This window comes from Octopus sinensis, linkage group LG24 (assembly GCF_006345805.1).
Source record: "Octopus sinensis linkage group LG24, ASM634580v1, whole genome shotgun sequence".
Taxonomy (NCBI): Eukaryota; Metazoa; Mollusca; class Cephalopoda; order Octopoda; family Octopodidae; genus Octopus; species Octopus sinensis.
Genome location: NC_043020.1, coordinates 3,502,114 through 3,524,896, shown reverse-complemented (window position 1 = coordinate 3,524,896; position 22,783 = coordinate 3,502,114). Strand labels below are relative to the sequence as shown.

Genomic DNA, 22,783 nt, shown 5'->3' with positions numbered 1-22,783 from the left:
AAGTGAATCTAACAGTTTTCGTGTGTTTCTTAAATGGCTTATAAACACCTTCCACGCTGCAATTGATTTGTTAGCTCAGCAATTGTTAGCTCATGGAGCTGTGGAGGGGTGGAGGTGGTGGGTCCTGCTTGAAATTTCTGAGCATGAACTGTTGCTTAGGTATTCAGGGAGAGAGGGTTTCATCCTTAATATTTAAAATATGCACATTTGATGTAACAATGTTTAATTTTTAAGTGATTCAAAGTTCACATTTGCTGCCCCATCCTGAAGCACCAGGTTATCAAGGGGTTCTTCGTGCCTTTCTCTTTCAGTGTCCATACCATATTGGATAGGGTTCTTGGTTTTTGTCTCTGAACAAAGCCATAAGCCGTCTTTTATCTTCCTTTGAAGGTGTTTCCCATCATTCCAATACGTCTTTGTTACTCCACTCATATCCATGTTGACCTTCTACACCAGTTCTTTCTCCAGGCACCTGTTGTTCAGGTGACAGCCATCCAGAGATCTACATTTACATAGTCTTTGCACGGGAGAGTGCATTTCTAATATTTTTTGTGGTTGAATCGATCCTATATAAGGGACGCAACTCTAGCTAACTTCAAATGTATTTCTGTTGAAGATCATATTTATGTGAGTGTGGGAAGTGATTATTTATTAATTTTAAGAATTTTCTAGCTATGTTAGTGGTTACATTCACATTACATAGGGGATTGTACCATAACATTTTCCCCTACCTGTGTCTTCTTGGTCTATTTACATTTGGTTCAATATAATTTGTTACTCTTAAAGTTAGACCTTTCTAAAGTGACATTGTAGTATGTGGCAACTTTATCAAAAGTAGCTTTATCACAGGATAAGTTGGAAACACATTTGCTAATGTTATTGGCAAGGTGGCCAGAGCCTGTGTCAGGATATAGCTTCATTTGGTTTATGGGAAGGCTGAAATCTGCTTGGGCTAAGGTTCATGTTAATGTCTAAAAAATTAATTTCTTTAAGATTAGTGCTAACTGTAGTTCTTAGATTTAACTGGCGAAATATTTTGCCTATCTCTTTCCTTATCCATTTTTATTATGTACCACTTTGGCAAAGATTTTGATATAGAAAAGCATTATTTGACCCTCCTACACACTGTTCTGTTTTCTTTCTTTTTGCACCCTATTTTCTCTTTTACTCATTGTTTTGGATCCTGTAAGTTATTCTGTAGCCATTTCAAGGACATATTTTTGACTTATTGTTCTTTTTTACATTCTTGTTTTTTCTACTTCTTTACACAGAAATTCTTCATATATCTGTCTTTATACACATTTTAAAATTATCTTATTCTAAAAAAGGGAGGGGTTTCTCCCCCTCAAATTCATTTCCTACATACATTTGTGTTTTTATATTTTGTTAATGCCCTCCCAAATAAACTTGCATTTCATGTTTGAAGCTCTGATGAAGCCATGGAGCAATACTCAAGCATTCAACTATGAGTGCATTACATCTTATTGCAGAAACAACTGTAAGCTAATGCGGTCCATAAGATAATTGCTTATTTCTTTGTCATTCTAATTTCTTTATATATATGTGTGTGTGTGGTGTGTGTGTGTGGAGGCGCAATGGTCCAGTGGTTAGGGCAGTGGACTCGTGGTCGAAGGATCGCGGTTTCGATTCCCAGACCGGGCGTTGTGAGTGTTTATTGAGCGAAAACACCTAAAGCTCCATGAGGCTCCAGCAGGGGGTGGTGGCGATCCCTGCTGTACTCTTTCGCCACAACTTTCTCTCACTCTTTCTTCTGTTGGCCTGCTCGCTTAGCCATCGGGGTGGCGTCATTTGAAGGCTAAGACAATGCGAAGCGCATTGTGACCAGCGATGTGTAGCAACATCTGATAGTCTGGTCGGTCACATGATATATATGCATGGGTGACTACCTCCTTGCCTTGAATTCATGTGATAGTTGTGAACTAGTGTCACTGTGATGCAAGTGGTGTCCTTAATTCCCAATCTTCAATGGAAACGGTCACAGAGAAATATTTCTTACTTGGAAACAGGAAGGGTAGCAGAGCATAGAAAGTTTCATTTTGAAAAATGATTTCCAACACATACGAGCATGGAAAAGTAGATAAAAATCAATTGGAATAGTTATCAAGATAGCTACAATATCTGAAGTGTGTACGTGTGTGTGTGTGTGTGTGTGTGTGTGTGCATGTATTTCTGCGTGTGTGCATACCAAAACTTCAATTGTGTAGTGAATACATGCAATAAACAAAACTACTGAGAACCAACTAGAAAATTTTTTATTTATTTTTTTGTTCTGGTGAGAGAAATACTGTTATTTGAATTGACTGGGTTTCCTTTAACTGGCCCCAAAACAATGAAACACAAAAGTGATCCTTCAGGAATTTGAACCAATGTTAATAAAAATAACAATGATAATAATAATAATAATAATAATAATAAATAATTACTTATTTTATTTATTACATTAAACTGAAACCTAACCAGGAAGTAACTCAAACTCACAGCACAATTGCCAAACCAGCTGAGCTAATAATTGTTGTCTGTGTGAGAAATTTAGGGGAAATAAATTAGTTGATTATATTGACTCCAGGACTTGACTGGTACTTTATTTTATCAACCATAGAGGGTTGAAAGGAAAAGTTAACCTTGGCAAGATTTGAACTCAGAAATATAGAGAACTACAAGAAATACCACTAGGCATTTTAGCTAAAGCACTAATCATTCTGCCAAATCCACAACCCTTGTTATAATAGGTAATAATAATAATAATAATAATGATAATAATAATAATCCTTTCTACTAGAGACTCAAGGCTTGAAATTTGTTGGGAGGGAATAAGTCGATAACATCAACCCCAGTACTTGACTGCTGCTTAATTTATCAACCCTGAAAAGATGAAAGGCAAAGTCAACCTTGGCAGAATTTGAACTCAGAACGTAAAGACAGATAAAATGCTACTGAGCATTTTGCCCGGCATGCTAACGATTCTGCCAGCTCGCTGCCTTAAGAATAATAATAATCCTTTCTACTATAGGCACAAGGCCTGAAATTGGGGGAAGGGGATAGTCGATTACATCAACCCCAGTATTCAACTGGTACTTACTTTATCAACCCCAAAGGATGAAAGGCAAGGTCAACCCCAGCAGAATTTGAACTCAGAATGTAAAAACGGACAAAATGCCACTGAGCAATTTGCTTGGCATCCTAACAATTCTGCCAACTCACCTTCTTATGATTATATCATTATTGCAATTATTAATAATAATAATAATAATAATAATCCTTTCTACTAAAGGCACAAGGTGTGAAATTTGGGTGAGGGGGTTGGTTAATTACATGGACCCCAGTGTTTCGCTGGTACTTAATTTATTGACCCCCGAAAGGATGAAAGGCAAAGTTGACTCTGGCAAAATTTGAACTCAGAACATGCAGACAGACAAAGTACTGCAAAGTATTTCACCCGGCATGCTACCAATTCCACCAGCTCTCTGCCTTAATAATAATAATCCTTTTTCTTCTTTTGGCAGAAAGCCAGCAATTTTAGTGGGAGAAGTTATTCATTTATATACCATCTCCACTGCTCAGCTGATACTACTACTATAATGGCCTCTGTTCCTCAGACTTGTTTCATGCTATTTCCATTCAAGCCCTCTAGACTACCGCTGTCCCTTGTCACCCATATTGTGTCCAACCTGCATCCACCTTAAGTTCTGCACTAACTACTACACCTAACCCTTCTTCCCTAGAATGTTGGCCCCCTGAAACCTCCTCCCACACCAAGTCTTTCTTGTAGGTGACAGCTTGCAACAGTTTAAATATAACATCAACAACATCAGTCAATTTCATTAATCGCAATACTTAACGGGTACTTTATTTCGTCGACCCCAGAAAATCAAACACAAAACTGACATCGGTAAGGTTTACCAATCTGCTACATGAACCCAAAAGTATTACTGGTATTTATATTCCAAACATCAGAAAAAATAGTCAATCCTGGTTTGAACTCAATATAATACAAAGATACAAAGACAAACAGCAGTAGTTAATCCAGCTTCTTTTATAATTCCATCCGTCCAAAGCTATTTTGAAGGACGATGATGATGATGATGATGATGGCTATGCTCAATGATAACAATGGTAACATTGGTAATAGGTGATGGTGATGGTGATGATGCTTAGAGCTGATTGTTAGTGATGGCAATGGTAGTAGTGATGGTGGCATTAATAACGAACATCTTCACATAAGAGCGTCTGTTACTTCGTCATAAAATAATTCCGCATAGTTTGGGGGGTGACCCTTCTGTCCGCAGGGGAAGAGTAACATTTCTTGACCGGCGAGGGTTATGGCGTTTTTCTGAAAAATACGAAAGAAAAAAATACAGAAAAACAATTATAATTTACGAAAAAACAAATTTTTAGAATTGTTTTTTATCAATATGCATATTAATAGGCATACGCAAGGCTGCATGGGTAAGAAGCTTGTTTTCCAACCATGTGGTCTTGGGTTCAGTCTCACTGCATGGTACTCTGGGCAAGTGTCTCCTACTATAGCCCTGGGCCAACCAAAGCTTTATGAATGAATTTGATAGAGACAGAAACTGAAAGACTGATGTGTGTGTGTGTGAGGGGGGAGGTTCTGAGTATATGCATGGCTTTGTGTTTGTCCCCTACCACCACTACCACTTGACAACCTGTGTTGGTTTGTTTACATCCCTCAGTTTAAAAAAACAGACTGATAGCATAAGTACCAAACTTTGTAAGATAATAATATACCTAATTGTATCTATATTTCTTTTACATTTATACATATATATACCATATTTACACATTATACTAATATTTACGCACGCGCGTGTGTGTGTGTGTGTGTGTCTCTCTCTCTCTCTCTCTCTCTCTCTCTCTCTCTCAAACTCTTAATTGTTACACATTTTTTTTTCCTCTCTCAATCCTTTGTGATGAAGAGTATAGGCTCGAAATGTCAACGATTTCCATTCTTCCCAAATGTCAAACTAATACACCTGATTCTTGATCCCTCACCTGTCTTCATCTTTTGTTTTCTGTAAATTTGAACTATATATATATATATATATGTGTGTGTGATATATCTTTTACTTGCTTTTGTCACTAGACAGTGGCCATGCTGGAGCACCACCTCGGAGAATATTTAGTTGAATGAATCAAGCCCAGCACTTATTTTTTGTTAAGCCTGGCACTTAGTCTATTAGTAACTTTCACAGAACTGCTGATTCACAGCAAGTAAACACACCATGTATATGTGTGTCTATATATATATATACATACACATCTATACTACACATATATACATAAATAAATATCATCACCATCATCATATATATATATATATATATATATACATATATATACATGCGTACATTGTATATCATTATCATCATATATATATATATACACACATATACAAGCATATATATATATCTTTATATATAAAAGTGAAGTTGTGTGTCTGTCTCCTACGATTTAGATTCCTAACTACTCCCACATTTTGCGGTGCAGTTTAACCAAAACCGGGTATTTTATAGTCGTGATTCATATCGAGCCCTTCTGGGTATTAGCGCGCGTCTATGATGAGTCTACGATTTTTAAAAAATTTACCATAATTTTTCCGTATTTTTAATGCATTTTCGCTCGGTTTATATAAGGGAAGTAACTCTCTAAAAATGTATTATTAATTCTCAGAACATAAAAAGCTACAGTAACAACCCCTTTGTGGTTAGCCATATTGAGATGGCTATTATACTTTACATCTCTAAAAATGCTTATATAGTTATTTCCCTTACAAACCCGAGCAACGCTGGGCGATACTGCTAGTATATATATATATATAGTAACCCGTTGCCATATTGCGGTTCGCCTATCGCAGTTTATTATTAAAGCTTATGTCAATTTATTTAAATAATTAAAAAAATATACAGTACAGTACTGTTTCTACTTCAAGGATTTTCGCCTATCACAGGGGTTTTGGAATGTAACACCTGCGATAGTCGAGGGATTAGTGTATAAATATATAAACACATCCATATATATACATTATATATATGCACACACACACACACACATATATGCAAAGGATACTTGTGTCCAGTGAATCAACTGGTGTTTTATCTATATTTAATGAAGAACATTAATGCTCATTAAAGATAGGTAATGACAAAAATAAACTTAAGTTTATCAATATTCAAAGAAAGCAGAAAATGGAGATACAATTGATGAATAATAATTGATTTACATCAATTATCATTTATTAATTAATTACAAAAAGACAGAATCTCAATGTACAGCTGTTTCTGTTAGTCTGATTCACAGATTTAAATACCACAATAATAATAATTATTATTATTGTAAGTAATTAATTAATTATATAAATTTGAATCAAGGAACTTCATCAGAGAGGAGAAGTAAATATTAAACTGAACATTGCCATGACAACCAAACACCACCTCATCACCATTGTTACCTCTGCCATCATCATCATAACTACCATCACTGAGGTGGCAAGCTGGCTAAATCATGACACACAAGGTAAAATGCTTAGCAGTATTTTGTCTGTTCTTATGTTCTGAGTTCAAATTCCACCAAGGTCAGCTTTGCTTTTCATCCTTCTGGGGTTGATGAAATAAGTACCAGTTACGCACTGGGTTCAATGTAATTGACTAGCCAATAGTTTCATGCCTTGCACCTATAGTAAAACAGATAATTATTACCATCACTTACCATCCTCATTATCATCATTCCCCCCCCCCACCACCACCATTATTATTATTATTATTGTAAATTCTAATAGTCCCACCTCCCCCTTCACACCACTCCAAAAACAGACAAAAACTGAAGTAACTCCAGTAGACTTACCATATGATAATTAAGGATTTCTTGAAGAGAACTGAATTGTTGATAGTTGGAGCCAAAGAAATGGTATGTGCCATCTGATGCATCAATTAAGAAGTGTTTGCAACGTTCTTCCGACTGATAAGATACTGTATAGCCCCAAATTCTTTCACTGACTCGCACTAGGAAACTACCAATGGGTCGATCAGCCAGGATTTCCTCGGCTTCAGGTCTGCTTATGAGACCTACAATTATTTAGACACAAAACACATGAATTTAAAGAAGTATGAAACGATATTTTGTGACATTCAAGCCTTATACCTTTGCTGCTTTTCTCGAGGTCATTAACCCTTTTGTTACCGTATTTATTTTGGGATGCTCTGTGTTTCTTTCAATTAATTTTAAATATAACAAAGAATTCAGAGGTCAGCAGAATTGTTAATGCTGCCCCCACCTGCTGAAGAGGTTTGGCCTGTAAGAGCCCCTTGCTGGTGCCATGTAAAAAAAAAAAAACTCAATGATGGCACCATGCTGACACTACATAATAGCACCCATGCCAGTGCCACATAAAAGCACCGGTGCTGGTACCCATCATGCTCTGTGAAGTGGTTGGAGTCAGGAAGGGCAGCATCCAGGCACAGAAATCAGGTGCAGCTCTCCTGCCTGCCAACTCTGGTCCAGCAGTCCAAACTGTGCCAGCACGGAAAACAGACATTAAATGATGAAGATATATAGATAAATATCACTGCACATAAGACTACAGTTACCATTTAATAAAACGCTAGTCATAACCTATTTATTTAGTTCATACATCACACCCAGTTGTAGTACTAACCCTATGAGCACGAGTCCAAACCAAATTACAGTTGCTGGGGCCTCAGAGCAAGAGAGACAACTCTGCTTGCTTGAGTAAAATATAATCCAAAGTGAGCCAAGAGAGGCTGAATGCAACTACTCACTTTGCTAGAAATCACAACCAAATGCCTTGAAATCACACCTGACTGTCTTCAAAAATGGATATATACATTGGATAATACAGTCCTGGGTATACATAAACATTGGTTATGGGTGGAACTTCTTTAAATAGAGATCTAATCAATCAAACTAATCTGGGGTAACACAGCAGCAATAGCTATTACCCCACGATTTTTGTCCTTGGGGTAGCAACTGTTATTTCCTCTTTGCTTACCCCTAGAAAATATGAAAAATGCCTAGTATTTCCTTCAAACTTTGCTTTTATCCAAACCCCAAAGAATCCCTCTCAACACATGGCTATGATGCACCCCGACTTCTGCTCCTGATCAGAGATGCACATAGTGCCAGCCACTAAGGGACATGCTTAAGGGGTTAATGTCAAGCAACAGGTAAACAAATCTGTGATATTGAGTAGAATATTTGCTATAATGATATTTCTGAATCTATTTGAAATGTAAAGGAAAATTTGGTCAGTTTCAAAACGTTGATGTCCAGGTCACAGAAGCAAAGTTTGAAGGGAATAGTAGTAAATTTCCCTTGATTTCTAGATAGAAGCAAATAGGCGATAACACTTACTGACCAAAGACAAAAAATAAATAATAATAATTTTGTTTCAGAATGATTCCTTTCAGCCCAGTTTTTAGTTTTGTTTTTTCTTAAGAGCATGATTTTCCATGCTAATCACAAAACAGAAATCATTCTTCACAGCAGAAATATTCTACAGTAGCTTTAAAAAAAAATATGTATTCTGTAAAGAATGACTTTACCATGAAACCATTCTTCTACTTTCTTCGTTTCGGGATTTAAACCTACTTCTTTGGGCCGTTCTTCTTCCTTAAACCATTTAATCACAGCATTTCTGTTCTTTGGTGTCGCAGGTTTTTTATTGACCCCAGAAGATTTGGCACTGGAACTGAGATTGTTTGTAGCATTGTTGATATGTGTTCTGTAAAAAATAAAATTCAATGAATTTAACAAAATGTTTTGATATTATGTGGGGGGGGGGTATTTAATTTTTATTTCGGAATTTGTTAAAGTTTGTCATCTCTGGTGACGTTGCTTATTTATGGCAACTAGAGAACAATAGAATCTTTTTTTATTTCGTTTTTGGATATGGTTTTCAAGATTCTTTATCTGACTTCGTGTGTTGAAGCATATTCTGTTGTCTGGGGAGAGTCAAAACTATTGAAAAGGTTGCAAGACACAATGAAAATTTTAGAAAAATAAAAAAAGAAATAAGTGGAAATTTTACTGGTGTGTTAAATTATAAGGTACCAAAAGAGAATGACTCTCTCCAGACACAAGAGAATAGCATCTTTGATTAAGGGCAATGTCTGATCCACTGCATTTATGACAGCAGGAATAACAAGGAAGTGTCTGTAATTTGCAGCAAAACAAATATCAAAAAGGACTTCATTCAATATGTACTGGTTTTCGGGTTTTTTTTTTGTTTTTGCTAGTTAATATTTATTCCTTCACTGATGTAAATCAACAAAATGCACACAAACAAACAAACAACAGCAGCATCTTGTGAAGAATTTTTGCCAACCAAATTCCACTCACGACTTAATGGTGAAACCAAAGTTAAGCTGGAAAATACCTGTCCAAACTGTCACACAATGGAATTGCCACCACACATTTTGCCCAGCAAGCTAACAATTCTGCCAGCTTGCCACAACAACAACAACAATAATGACAAATAATGACTGATATATATATATGTACATTTTGCTGAATTGCCTTAGTAACTTGACAGAAGTTGTGATATCCATGCGGTTTTGCTAAGGACACTAGCAGTGCAAGTGAATTTAAGTGACATAGCAATAGGTGAAGGTAAAACACTTACATAATAGGACTATCTGTTGGTCAATAATGATGAAGTGTATATTGTGGAAAGGGAGAAAGGACGATGGCAGTGACTGGGCTTTGCAACTGTGTTTTGTCTACTGTATTTGTAAATAAAACAGGTTTCTTAAACTGTCTGGTGCTTTCAATAGTCAATACCTTAGCGTCTGTCTGTTTTATGGGAAATTAGGTAAATGAGAAGCTAGTCAGGTTTCTGATCTATCTGATTAACACTCACAAATAACCTGGTAAATATCTATGAGAATCAGGTAAATTGAAGCATCTAGAATTAAGGGCATTGTTGAAATAAACAGTAGGATCTGATGAAAATGAAATGTGCCAACTTGATACCAAAACCATTGAACTGGAAATTCAACATGTTATCTCCTCAGCCATTTCCCTTCCACTGCTTTCCTTTTCAATTTCCGTACATGTGTGATAAATTTATATATCGACTAACAGAATAAACATATCTAAACTTGTAGCTTGGATAAAACATAAGAAAGATGTTGAGCAAAACATTTCCACAACCATTAACTCTAAAGTCATTTACTCTGGCCAGTTGTAGGTTCCCTGAAAGAAAACTACTTCAACTACATTATTTGATACCCTTAAGTAACCAGGCTAAAACGACGGAAGACAGAACTTCAAGGAATTTTTCTCCATGCCTCACTTTTTGTTGTTTGTTTTTTATAATTTCACTCTTTCAACATTTGATATTGAATAACAAAAAAATACATATTGCACTTTGGCTCTAAACAAACTGAAACATGGAAAAAAAAACCGTCTTGTGCTGGACATCTAACTCGAGACCAAGTGGTCAGTTATGTTGTTGAACCCTAGATTAGCCCTGATCAAGCATTATCTAATGTGCTATTTCATTTTCTTGTTTTAAATAGTAGGGTGTAATTTGAGGGAGATTTCACAGATGGTTTTATCAGATCACTCATAATATAGATTATTTTTCTCCTTCTAATATAAACAAGGGAGAGGATTCCTTTTTAAATTCATTATGTGCAACAGAAGCAACATTAGAATAAATTAGCCATCTATGTATCATACTCAAGGCAAATACATCATGGAATGCCAAATTAACTATGATATTGATTTAGTAAATGCATAAATGATATAGTATATTCATAAGAAATACCATCTCTAGACAAATACCACAGTTATTTTGGCTTTCGGTGATGTATATGCATTAAGTATGATATAGAGATTGCTATTTTTTAAACTTTTTTTTTCATGCAGTGTTAAATAAATCAAAAGAAAAGAATGTGATTTCAGTGCTCTGGACTTCATGCTTCCTCTTCCACCTCATCATCATCATCATCATCATCAGTGTGCTGGTGCCATTGGTTGGTGCTCTGAGAGTGAAAAAAAACATTTATAAAAGATACATACAGCACAGAAAACCATACTTGCTTCGGAGGAATTGGTGGGAGATCTTCGGACAGAGATGAGCTGCTGCCTTTCGACAGAGATTTCTGTGATCGTCGATGTTCTTCCCGGGCTCGTCGTACTATTTCCCGCAATTGAACCTCGGCCTCTCGTGATTTCTTCTCTAAAATATATGACAAAAATAACATCAATAATAATTTCTAATTTAGGCACAAGGCCAGTAGTTTTGCATGAAGGGGTTTATTTGATTATATCAACCCTGGTATTCAACTGGTACCCTATTTTATCAACCCTAGGAAGATGGATAACAAAGTTGACTGTCAGGATTAGAACTCAGAATGCAAAGAGTCAGAACAAATATTACAAATTATTTTTTTCGAACACTAACAACTCTGCCAACCAACAACAACAACAAGAACACTCAGAGAGCACAAACCTCTGCCAAGGCAACACCAATGTCTTCTCAATGATTAGCCGGAGATGATTTTTAAAATGAAAATATCTGAAATAAATTTGACTACTCTCACAAATGAGAATACTAAAAACGAACCTGACCGCTCTCAAAAATTAAGTTAAAAAAACGGAAAAATTATTTCAAATCCTTGTCCAGCAACAGATGGATCCCAAAATCTAATTGGCTCATGCCAGTCACGAGGCCAAATATCCCTGAAAGTTCCATTCGAATCCATCCAGTGGTTCTTGAGATATCTTGTCCATGGACATACAAACACAACTGAAAACAATACCTCCACCTTTGCTAAGGCGGAGCTAATAATAATAATAATAATAATAATAATGATAATAGGACAAAGAGGAGGAGGAGGAGGAGGAAGGGGAAGGCAGATGACAACAACATAGTCAATAAAGAGAGAAACGTGTGTTACTTAATCCCTATTATTTGCCCCATTTAATACCCGAATGGCAGGCAAAGAATATCAGATAATATTAAAAAGAAAACCCAAAACCTGAAGTCCAAAATTCAGATAACTTGGAATTACCATAAAGGTGTTGTTGTTATCCCAATAGGAGCTTCAGGGACTAGAAATAGCAAAAAACTGAGATTATTGGTTGAAGATAATGGATATTGGGGTAGATTCCTTGATTCTATAAAAAGCTTGAAAAAAAAAACTACAGATGTGTGCCTTACTTCCACCAGATTCTTTCCTCATAAGTTTAAAAAAAATGGATATGTTTTAATAAAATTTTCAACAAACATGTTTCACATGGTGTAGATTTTGATTATATTGGAATTTGATATGCAAAAAAATGGAAGGTAGGGATAATTCACACACCTCATCAAGGTATTTGAATTATCAGACGTTCACCCACGATATTTTTTTTTATACAATTCTGACATAATCTACACCATCTGAAACATATTTGTAGAAAATTTTACTAATTTTTCCAGTTTTAAGAAAGTTATGAAGAAACAAAATCAGGACAGACGCACAGAAATCCGTAATTATGCCAAAGTATTTTACCTTGTACAAAACCATAAGAAATGAGCTAGGTACCTAAGGTTGCAGGATACATTTAGTCTTGAGTTATCAGTACCAGTTCTGGTTACTAATCTCAAGTCCTTCCACTTGTCATTGAAACACAAAAAAAATGGTCAGGTGACAATCAACAGTCAGCACTTGAAAAAGCAATGGTAACAGTTTATTCAGTTCGACCAGAAGATCAATTTGTGGTGTGGTGTGACAATGCCATTCAACTATAAGACTGTGGAAGAATTTGTATTTATGTCGAGGGCTTCCCTTTCATTTGTCAGTTCAACTAATGTGAAACTTACAGAAACAGACTCACCTTGTTCTTTCCAAGTTGCTTCAATTTCTTTATTGTCTTCAGTACTATTCTTTTCTAGAATGTTTCTCATTTTACGCCAAGACGTATAAAGTTCAGCACTTCGACGTTTCTTCAACTTTAAGGAATTTTCTCGACAGTACTGTAGACCTTTTTCTTCCTGATCCTAAGATATGTCAACAGAAAAATAAAATCAATAAAATCAGTAGAAACATCAGAAAATTCTTCTTCCGGTCGTCTCAAGATGCAAATATACACATATGTTTTTCTTTTGTTATTTCCAATCATTCAACTGTGGCCATGCTGGAGCACAGCTTAGGAGAGTATAGTCAATTGCATCAACATCCCAATATTTCTTTTATCAACTTCAGAAGGATGAAAGTTAAAGTAAACCTGGGTGGAATAAAAAACTCAGAACATGAAACTGAGGACATAATCATACTACAAAGTATGAGATTGGAAAGCAAGGCCTATGGCATTTTGGACACGATCACTTTGAGGGGGTTTTTTTTCAACACTTATAATAAAACAAGCATCAATTTTTACATTCTAATTTTTTTTATATTTCAACAAAAGACATAAAGATGAAGGAAACTGTTGCCAGCAGACTCACCTGAAGTTCTTTTAATCTGTCTTCTTCTCCCAGACGCTCTTTTTCTCTTTCTTGTTCAATTGTATCTGCTATCAGCCTAACTTCTTTCAATGACTGATACAAAGCAGCTTCATCTTCTTTGCGTCTGTAAGAAAGACAAACTAACAACAATCAATTTCATGATTAACAAACATAATTTAAAAACCATGTACCACCATATATAAAATAGGCTACCAGGTAAAAAATGCACCATTGGACAGCTTTACTTTGTTTCAATATCATTTTCCTGTTGTTCATCACAAGGACAACTTTTTTGTTAATAAATATTTGTATTTGGAACTTTACATAGAATTTTGTTCTTCCATCTCTTAACCAAACCAAAATAACTTTATGCTACAACTTCATAATAATATAATAGTGTTAAACAACTGGTACAAGAGGAGATAAGCTAATACACATCAATATATTAGTTTTTGTTGAAAAGGATGTAAAGTCAAGTCAAGCTTGAAGTTCAAAATCTGCCAAGGTCGACCTTTGCCTTTCATCTTTCGGGGGTCAATAAACTAAGTAACAGTTGTGTACTGGGGTTGATGTGACTAGCCCCTTCTCCCAAACTTGTTGGCCTTATGTCAAAATTTAAAATCAATAAAAAGCACCATCCGTTCGTGGCCGTTTGCCAGCTCTGCCTGGCACCTGTGCGGGTGGCACGTAAAAAGCACCCACTACACTCACGGAGTGGTTGGCGTTAGGAAGGGCATCCAGCTGTAGAAACACTGCCAGATTTGACTGGGCCTGATGAAGCCTTCTGGCTTCACAGACCCCAGTAGAACCGTCCAACCCATGCTAGCATGGAAAGCAGACGTTAAACGATGATGATGATGATGATGAATATAAGATTTCTTCATATGTAATAAAAAAAATTATCTAAAAATAATAAAACTCAATCATTACATTATTGTTTTTTCTTAACGAGTGCAGGAAAATCTTTGTGGCTCAATGACATGTATTCTATGCATCCCTAATTTTAATCTAAATTTTGACGAAAAAAATGCATATTAAACCTAGAGATTTACTGCACATCTAAAGACATATATTGTTCTTCTTATCAAAGTAATGAGGAATAAATAAAACCTCAATATTTTTATGGTTATCCTCACTTATGGTTATGAATCTGAAAGAGTATGATACAAGTGGCTAAAATGGGGTTCCTTTAAAGGATCTCTGGAGCCACATTACTTGAAAATGTGCATAGCTCAGGGATCAGGGAGTTTCTCCAGGTTGTGCTGCTGCATCTTTGCACTGAGAGGTCACAGCTCCAGTACTACAGATTTGAATGTTGCAGGAAAGAATTGCAACACAGATTCTTCAAGCCAACTGGCAGGAGACCCAGGGGAAGAGCAAGAATGAGATGGTTGGATAATATGTGCTCTTGGTTAGTCCTGCTTGAGAATCCAGTGAGGAAGTGTAATGACTGCTTCTGGTAGGATCCTACAAAGGGGGTGCCTGAGGATTCTAGTTCCATGACCATCCCAGGAATAGTGGGCAGACAAGATGGATGGGTGTATAACAAACAAAAGTAATCATCATCATCTATCAAGTAACTTAGAACAAATCAATGACATTTGGTTATTAAAGTAGAGCAATTGTGACCTTTTCTGTAAGTGGCCTTCATGACTATATCTCTCATAAAAAACACATTACTTATGTTTCAATAAATGTTGAAATAACCAGGCATTTGGAGGAATATAGTTAAATAACAATATTTCCATTATCAATCTGGTGCTTGAAGCATAAAAAAGTTCTGGCATAAACTATGATAGGTTATAATTTAAATATAAATAAATAAATATGAAGGAGTGATTTTGTAACGATCCCAGATGTAGTCTTAAAAATATTGCTATAAAAAGGCCCTTAAAATTATCTTTAATATAAGATCTACACAACTGAATGAGGAAGACTATTTCTATCATTTCATCATCTTTTCAATGAAATATATAGATCTGATTTCACAAAGTGTATGTTGTCTTTAAAATAGGGGCCACGTGAGTTAGTGTGGAGCATCTGTGCAGTTGCTTAATATCACAGCTAAAATCTCCCTTAATAAACTCACCACTGCTGTTAAATAAAGGTCAATTTAATTCATGAGGCCCGAGAATGGTGAAAACAACAAGTGACCATACCAAATCTCTACAACTGAAACGCATATACGCACATCTTTTACATTTCACTTGTTTCAGTTGTTACACTGTGACCATGCTGGAGCACAATCTTGGAGGAAGGGAGGAAGATATCCTTAAACTGGTGACCTGGTCTGAGTGTTTGCAACAGAGTGGACTTGACTAAAGACCCTCAAGGGCCAGGTGAAGGGGTTCATTCAGACAATGGATTAAGTCTGCTACCAACTCAGAATGCAAAGAACCAAAACAAGTACCACAAGGCATCTTGTCAAACACCAACAATCCCTACATTCACCTTCCTGGGCCGGTACTTTATTTATTGAATCCAGAAGAATGAGGGATAAAATTAATCTCAGAAATATTTGAATTCAAAACAGCAACAACAACAGCAACAACAAACACCTTAAGGTTACTTTCTCTGCTAAAGTAGGAGTCAGCTTTTGCAGGCCCCTTATCCTTTTTCCCTATTTTCTCTTATCCTTTACATCCATCCCCTTTACACACTCCATTGCTCTCATTTCCTTCTCCATCATTCTTAACCTCATCTTTCTCTCTCTGCTCCTTTCTCCCTTCACATTTCCAATCCTCCTTTCACTCATTCACTTTTATCCCTCCGCAACACACGACTTGGCCATTTCATCGCATTTCTCTTCTCAACATCCATTATCAGCTCTATTCTCATCATTCGTTATCCCCATCATCGGACTATCATCATTTTTCTCTATTCCCATCATTTCCTTTTCCCACCATCCACTCAACCCAGAATAAACACCACAAAGTTCTTCCTCTAACACTTCTATCAATTCTCTGCATTAAATGTTTGCAATCTGAAATGTTAGTCAATATATTTCTTTACTGCCCACAAGGGGCTAAACATAGAGGGTCAAACAAGGACAGACAAAGGGATTAAGTCGATTATATCGACCCCAGTGCGAAACTGGTACTTTATTTATCGACCCTGAAAGGATGAAAGGCAAAGTCAACCTCGGCGGAATTTGAACTCAGAACGTAACAACAGACGAAATACCGCTAAGCATTTTGCCCGGTGCGCTAACGTTTCTGCCAGCAAGCCGCCTAAGTTAGTCAATAACTTGTTCATTCAGTCTAATATTTCCATGCCGTGGCTTTTATCTAGAGGAACTGACCAGACCTAACAACAACCACAACTTAAGAATGACTTACTTCAACTGGAATTCTCTCTCAATTCGTTCTTTTTCAAGTTTTTTCTTTTCTTCTTCCATTTTCTTTTTCAGCTCTAGCTCTTGTTTTATCCTGAACAGAAAAATAAAATTACGGAGATGTACTTGCATAGCAAGTGACCTGATCTGAGATCGTGTGCTGAAACAAAAACAATTGCAGCATGGAAGGTGTTTATAAGCCATTTAAGAAACACAGAAAGACCGTTCGATTCACTTCAACATTTAAATTTAATTTGTCAAGACAAAAATATTCTGACAAATTAAATTTAAATGTTGAAGAAAAATAAAAATATTTGATTAAAAGGAGTTGAGTGAATAAGAAGAGACAATGGTTGGTTAATGAGTGAGTGAATGAATGAGGAAGGCGAGGGTGGGCAGGCAGGCAGAGCTGAGTGACGGAGATGAGTGAGAGCAAACAGCCAAAATAATAGCGAGTGACTGAGATGATTGAAGGGAAGAAAGGCAGCAGAGCTGAATGATGGTGAGAGAATGATGGTAGAGATGAGTGATGGTGAGAGAATGATGGTAGAGCTGAGTGAAACAAAGAGATAAGATACAGTTGAGTAATTGAGATGAGTGAAGGTGGAGAGAGTCAAAGGAGAGTTGAAAGACTGAAGTAAGAGAATGAGTGTGGAAGAGAGAGGAATGGTAGAGCTGATCGGAGATATGAAAGAAAGAGATAAGTCAAAGATGAGGGATAGAGTTGAGTGAAAGAGAGACTCAAGTCAGAGTTGAGTGAGTGACTCTGCTCTGTGAGTGTTGACTAATAATGATAGTGATGTAAGATGAAAACTTACCTTAGTTCTTCCGCTTCTTTTTCTGCCTGTAAGGTGGCTTTTTCTTTGGCTTCGTGTTCTAGAATGTCTTCAATGGTAAGATCCTCTGGATGTTGGCCCATCACCCACACCCAATCATTGCCATCTTTTCCTGAAAGGAATTCCACTTTCTTCTTCCCTGAATAATAATAATCAAACAATTACGATGAATTGAAGTGAGAAATACATAGATTGTGACCAATAAAGAAATTGGATATGATACCAATAGTAATTGGTGCACTTGGAAGTATCAACACTAATCTACGAACATGGATCAACAGGACTGATACAAATGTAAAGATAGAAGACCTATAAAAATCCTCATTGCTTGGAACTGCAAGAATCCTCTGCAGGGTTCTTGAAGCATGATCAGTAAACAATGCCACCTTAGTCTGCTGGCTGTGGGCAGCTGACACTCTCCATCATACCCAGCAAAATAAGCTGAGAGTTTTCATCAAATAGTTGTTGAGTCCTTGGGAACAGTATCAGAAGGCATCAAGAGGAATATAAAGAAACTTGGAATAGAGTGTCCAGTGGAACTGTTACAAAAAGTTTGCCTCCTTGGCATGGCCAGAATCATCAGAAAAGTATTAGTTGAAGAAACAAAGAACATGATGCTATAGGCTACAGGAAGCAAGAAAGAATCTAAGATTTCCAACAAAACCAGAGTTTTAAAAATAATAATGATAATTGCTCAGATGTAGTACCAGACGCTGGCTCTCATGGCTTTTGATCTTTGCTGATTGGAAGTGTTATGTACAGGTTTTGTCTTGGTATAAAATACGGGTTACAGCAAATATTCAGCTCAATACCACAGATTCACTTGTCAGGTGTTTAACCCTAAACTAGTTGAGCATGTCCCTTAGTGGCTGCTAGTATGTGCTTCTCTGATCATGTGCAGAAGTAGCGGAGGAGCATCATAGCCATGTGTTGAGATGAGTTTTTAGGGGTTTGAATAATTCACCTCTGGAAACATGATTGTTTTATTCAACATCCTTAAAGAAACCTTATTCAGGGACCTTTTGAGCGGGATGGGTTACTTGACCTGCAAGGTCATGCACTGTTTATCTTGATATGAGATCATCATGTCACACACATATGGTTGTGATGCATGTGCCTAGTGTACCCTTATCAAACAGATAGTCACAATGGGTATACTGGGCTTCGTATATTCTACCCCAGTGTCACTTTGATGGCATGCACTGCTCTCTCACATAATAATAATAATAATAATAATAATAATAATAATAATAATAATAATAATAACAACTTCAAATTTCTGCACAAGGCCAGTAATTTTAGAGGGAGGGTGTAAGTCAAGTACATTGGCCTCAGTACTCATTGATTTTAAAAGGTTGAAAGGCAAAGTTGACCATGGCAGAATTTGAACTCAGGCTGTAAAAAACTGGAAGAAATGCTGCCAAGCATTTTGTTTATGATTCTGCTAGCTTACCATCTTCATAATAATAATAATAATGGTTTCAAGTTTTGGCACAAGGCCAGCAAGTTCATGTTTTTAAATTTTACATGCGAGATTATGAGGGGTAGGGGAGAAAAACCTTAGTAGTGGAGTTCAAATATAGGATAGAAACAAAGAGAAAAATTACCCAGCCTGTAAACAAGTATATATAGATCCAGACTGGTCTTGACCTCACTTTTGCAGAATCCTTTCTACTGAAATGTGAACCTTTAAGGGTAAAACAGAAATAAAGAAAGCCCAAATGGGAGGGAGTAGTGGAACCTCATCCTGTTCCTCTTTACACATTCCCCACTATTACGGTGATAATTATCCCCCCCACACACACACATCCACACCCTGACCCTCTATAAGAATGTAAGCACCCACACACATGTTCATATATGCATACACACAGTCTATACAGACATATGTTCACACCCAGAGATCATCAAATACTTGTGATTAGCAAATGGGAAAGCTTCAGCATGGTCACTTGACTTGCTAGAAATAGAAGTTAAATTTCCCTCAAATAAAAATCACACCCAACTATTTCAGAAGACAACATAGGAAAATAACATTCTGGGTTCCCTACACATAAGAAAATTGCAAGGATGGTCATGGCTGGAATGCTTTTGATCAAATGTCTACTCAATCAAAGCTGACCTGGGGCTTTGCTGCAGCAACAGCAACAATAACCACTACAACAGAGATAAAGTCCCAATTCTGTTAACAACCACTCCCGACCTCCCTCTCGTATCTGTTTTAATCCCCCCCATTGCCTCTATAGGTCACTTCTACAATTACATTACTATTTACCCACTAACTACACCTTTCTCTATTTCCCTCCCCCCCACACACACACACATTCATTCTTCTCCAGGACTAGCACCATTACTGCAGCTATTATCTGTAATTTCCATCATCCAGATCTGCTAGAAATTGCAGTCAAGTCACTTCAAAATATATATATATATAAATAAAGATAAGATAAAGGCTAAAGAACCTTGCTGAGTCATGTAGACTCATAGGGCCAGTTTCTGGTTTCCATGGTGTATACATTAACCCCCTGGATGGGACGCTAGTCCATCACCAGATTACTCATCTTTGCCAGCTGAATGGACTGGAGCAAATGTGAAATGAAATGTCTTGCTCAAGAACACAACACATTGGAATTGAAACCACAATTTTAGGATCATGACTAACACCCTAACCACTAAGCTATGCACCTCCACACTATATTCAAAAGAAAAAAGAAAGAAAGAGGTACAGGACATGCAGAGTGGTCATGGCTGGATTGTCTTATTCACCACTCAGCTTAATCAGAACCAACTTGAAGCTAAACAACAAGAATAAAAATTTGGTATAACCAACATAGCAACCATATTACCACCACCCCATCATCAAGCACCATCACTGCACTACCACCAACACTAATATCATGCCAAGCATCACTTCCATCACCACCACTAAAACCACTGATTTCAGTATCACCACCATCTGATGTAGTGTGCCAACTGTTTTTTTTTTTTCAATGTCACAGTTGGAATCAGCAGCAGCAGTGTATAATGTTCGTCCCTCAGCACTCGGATAAGTGAAACACAATTTGTTGAGGCAGATTTTCTATGGCCCTAAATCCTTCTTTTCAAGCACAACATTTCTCCATGGCTGAAAAAATTGGAAATAAGGAACACTGCTTATATGACAGTGGTGCTCATTTACAGCCATCATATACACATGAGCTTCTTTCAGTTTCCATCTACCAATTCCACACACAAGGCTTGTTTCATCCCAGGACTATACTAGAACACACTTGCTCCAAGTGCCACACATTGGGATTGAACCTGAAACTACTTGTTCAGGAAGCAAATTTCTTAACCACACAGCCATGCCTGACTCTCTCCAGATGTTTTCTCTCTCCTTTCTTTCCCACCTTATACTGGAACATCAAGCCAATCCATTCCATGTATTGTTGCTTTGCTTTTTCATTTGCATCACCATCCTCCTCATCATTTAACTGCCGCCCTCCATGCTGGCATGGGTGGGATGTTTGACAGGAGCCAGACACGCAGAAGCCTCCACTTCACTTCTGTGTCTGTTTTGGCAGGGTTTTTATGGTTGGATGCCCTTCCTAACACCAACCACCCAGCAGGTAACCCATGCTAGCATGGAATGATATATATATATATATATATATACATGATATGGTGAAGGCATATATATATATATATATATATATATATATGATATGGTGAATATTTCAAATATTGGACATCAATGATATAGTGAAGGCACATGGCTTAGTAGTTAGGTGTATTCAGTTCACAATCATCAGGATGTGAGTTCAATTCCCAACAGCATGTTGTGTCCTTGGGCAAGACACTTTACTCCACGTTGCTCTAGTCCATTCACCTGGCAAAAATTAGCTGTACCTGTAATTCAAGAGGGGCCAGCCTTGTCACATTCTGTGTCACAACTGAATCAGCCCAGCATAGGTGTCTGTGGAATATCCAGCCACTTACACATTAATTTCACAAGCAGACCATTCCACTGACCAGATCACTGGAACCATCATCATCATCATAACCAACAGAGTGACAAGTCAGTTAACAAAGGATGGTGTTAGCAACAGCAACAGTGGTAGTCATGGTAGTAGTGTCAAGAGACAGAAATTGTGGTGATGATGATGATAGTCATGGCAGTGGTGATGGTGGTTGTGGTGATGTGATGATGAAGGTTGTGTTGGTCAACTCCCTTGCCCCCTCTCGTTAGTGTTGATGGTGATGGTGGTGGCAGTGAAGGTGTGGTGGTGGTGGTGGTGTGTCAGTAGTGAAGGTAGGACTGCTCTGATTGTATTAGAAAATATCACACCCATTACAGTTGACATTTATTTACAACAACCACCACCATCCCACCGCCTTCGTCACCCCACCACAACCACCACCCTCGGCTGTTTTGTCTCCTTCCACACCTTCTTAACCTCTAGACCCACCTATCTTAAAATATACCCTAATGTTACCCTCATCTTCCCTCAATGTGCCATCATTAGCCACCTCTTACTTGACAAGATAATTATCTCTAGCAGGGAGAGAGAGAGAGAGAGAGAGAAGGAGTGAGAGAGAGAGAGAGAGAGAGAGAGTGAGAGAGAGAGAGAGAGAGAGAGAAAGAAAGAGAAAGGCTGACAAATAGAATTAGAGAGAAAGAGGTCCCACCCTTTTGTTTTTGTCTATCAACTAAAAATGTTGCCAGTTTGCAGAAACTGATGTTAACAATGACATGAACATGATTATAATGGTGACTGGTGATGATGATGATGATCATCATCATAATGAAGACAATGTTGGTGATGAGGATGATGATAATGATAACAATGATGATACCATTGATGTTGATGTTGAAGATAATAAGTCTGTTAATATTGGTAAGGATATGATGATTATCAGAAGCAGCTTTAAGGGCAGTAGGTAACTAGGAGAATTGGTAAAGCACTGGGGAAATGCTTTGTGCTATTCATTCTGCTTCTTCACATTGTTGGTTGAAATCCTGCTGATGTCAGCTTTGCCCTTCATCTTTCCAAAATTAACAAAATAAACAAAAAATCAGCCTAAATATTGGGTTTGAGGGTATCGATTAATCCCTTCCCTAAAATATTGCTGCCTTTG

The 22,783-nt window shown here is 37.1% G+C and overlaps 1 protein-coding gene across 5 annotated transcripts in view; it reads right to left on the bottom strand.

The window, feature by feature from the left end:
- Nucleotides 1-3,833: 3,833 nt before the first annotated feature.
- LOC115223850 (SH2 domain-containing protein 4B) overlaps nucleotides 3,834-22,783 on the bottom strand; it is a 68,635-nt gene continuing 49,685 nt past the window's right edge. For all 5 annotated transcript variants that reach the window (XM_029794539.2, XM_036512887.1, XM_029794542.2 and 2 more), the window contains 8 exons: nucleotides 17,648-17,804; nucleotides 16,834-16,923; nucleotides 13,496-13,619; nucleotides 12,886-13,048; nucleotides 11,104-11,242; nucleotides 8,601-8,779; nucleotides 6,883-7,103; nucleotides 3,834-4,351 (listed from right to left, as the gene is read on the bottom strand). In XM_029794539.2, coding sequence (XP_029650399.1) covers nucleotides 4,235-4,351; nucleotides 6,883-7,103; nucleotides 8,601-8,779; nucleotides 11,104-11,242; nucleotides 12,886-13,048; nucleotides 13,496-13,619; nucleotides 16,834-16,923; nucleotides 17,648-17,804 — 1,190 coding nt within the window. In that variant the 3' untranslated portion in view covers nucleotides 3,834-4,234. The remainder of the gene's footprint in view (nucleotides 4,352-6,882; nucleotides 7,104-8,600; nucleotides 8,780-11,103; nucleotides 11,243-12,885; nucleotides 13,049-13,495; nucleotides 13,620-16,833; nucleotides 16,924-17,647; nucleotides 17,805-22,783) is intronic.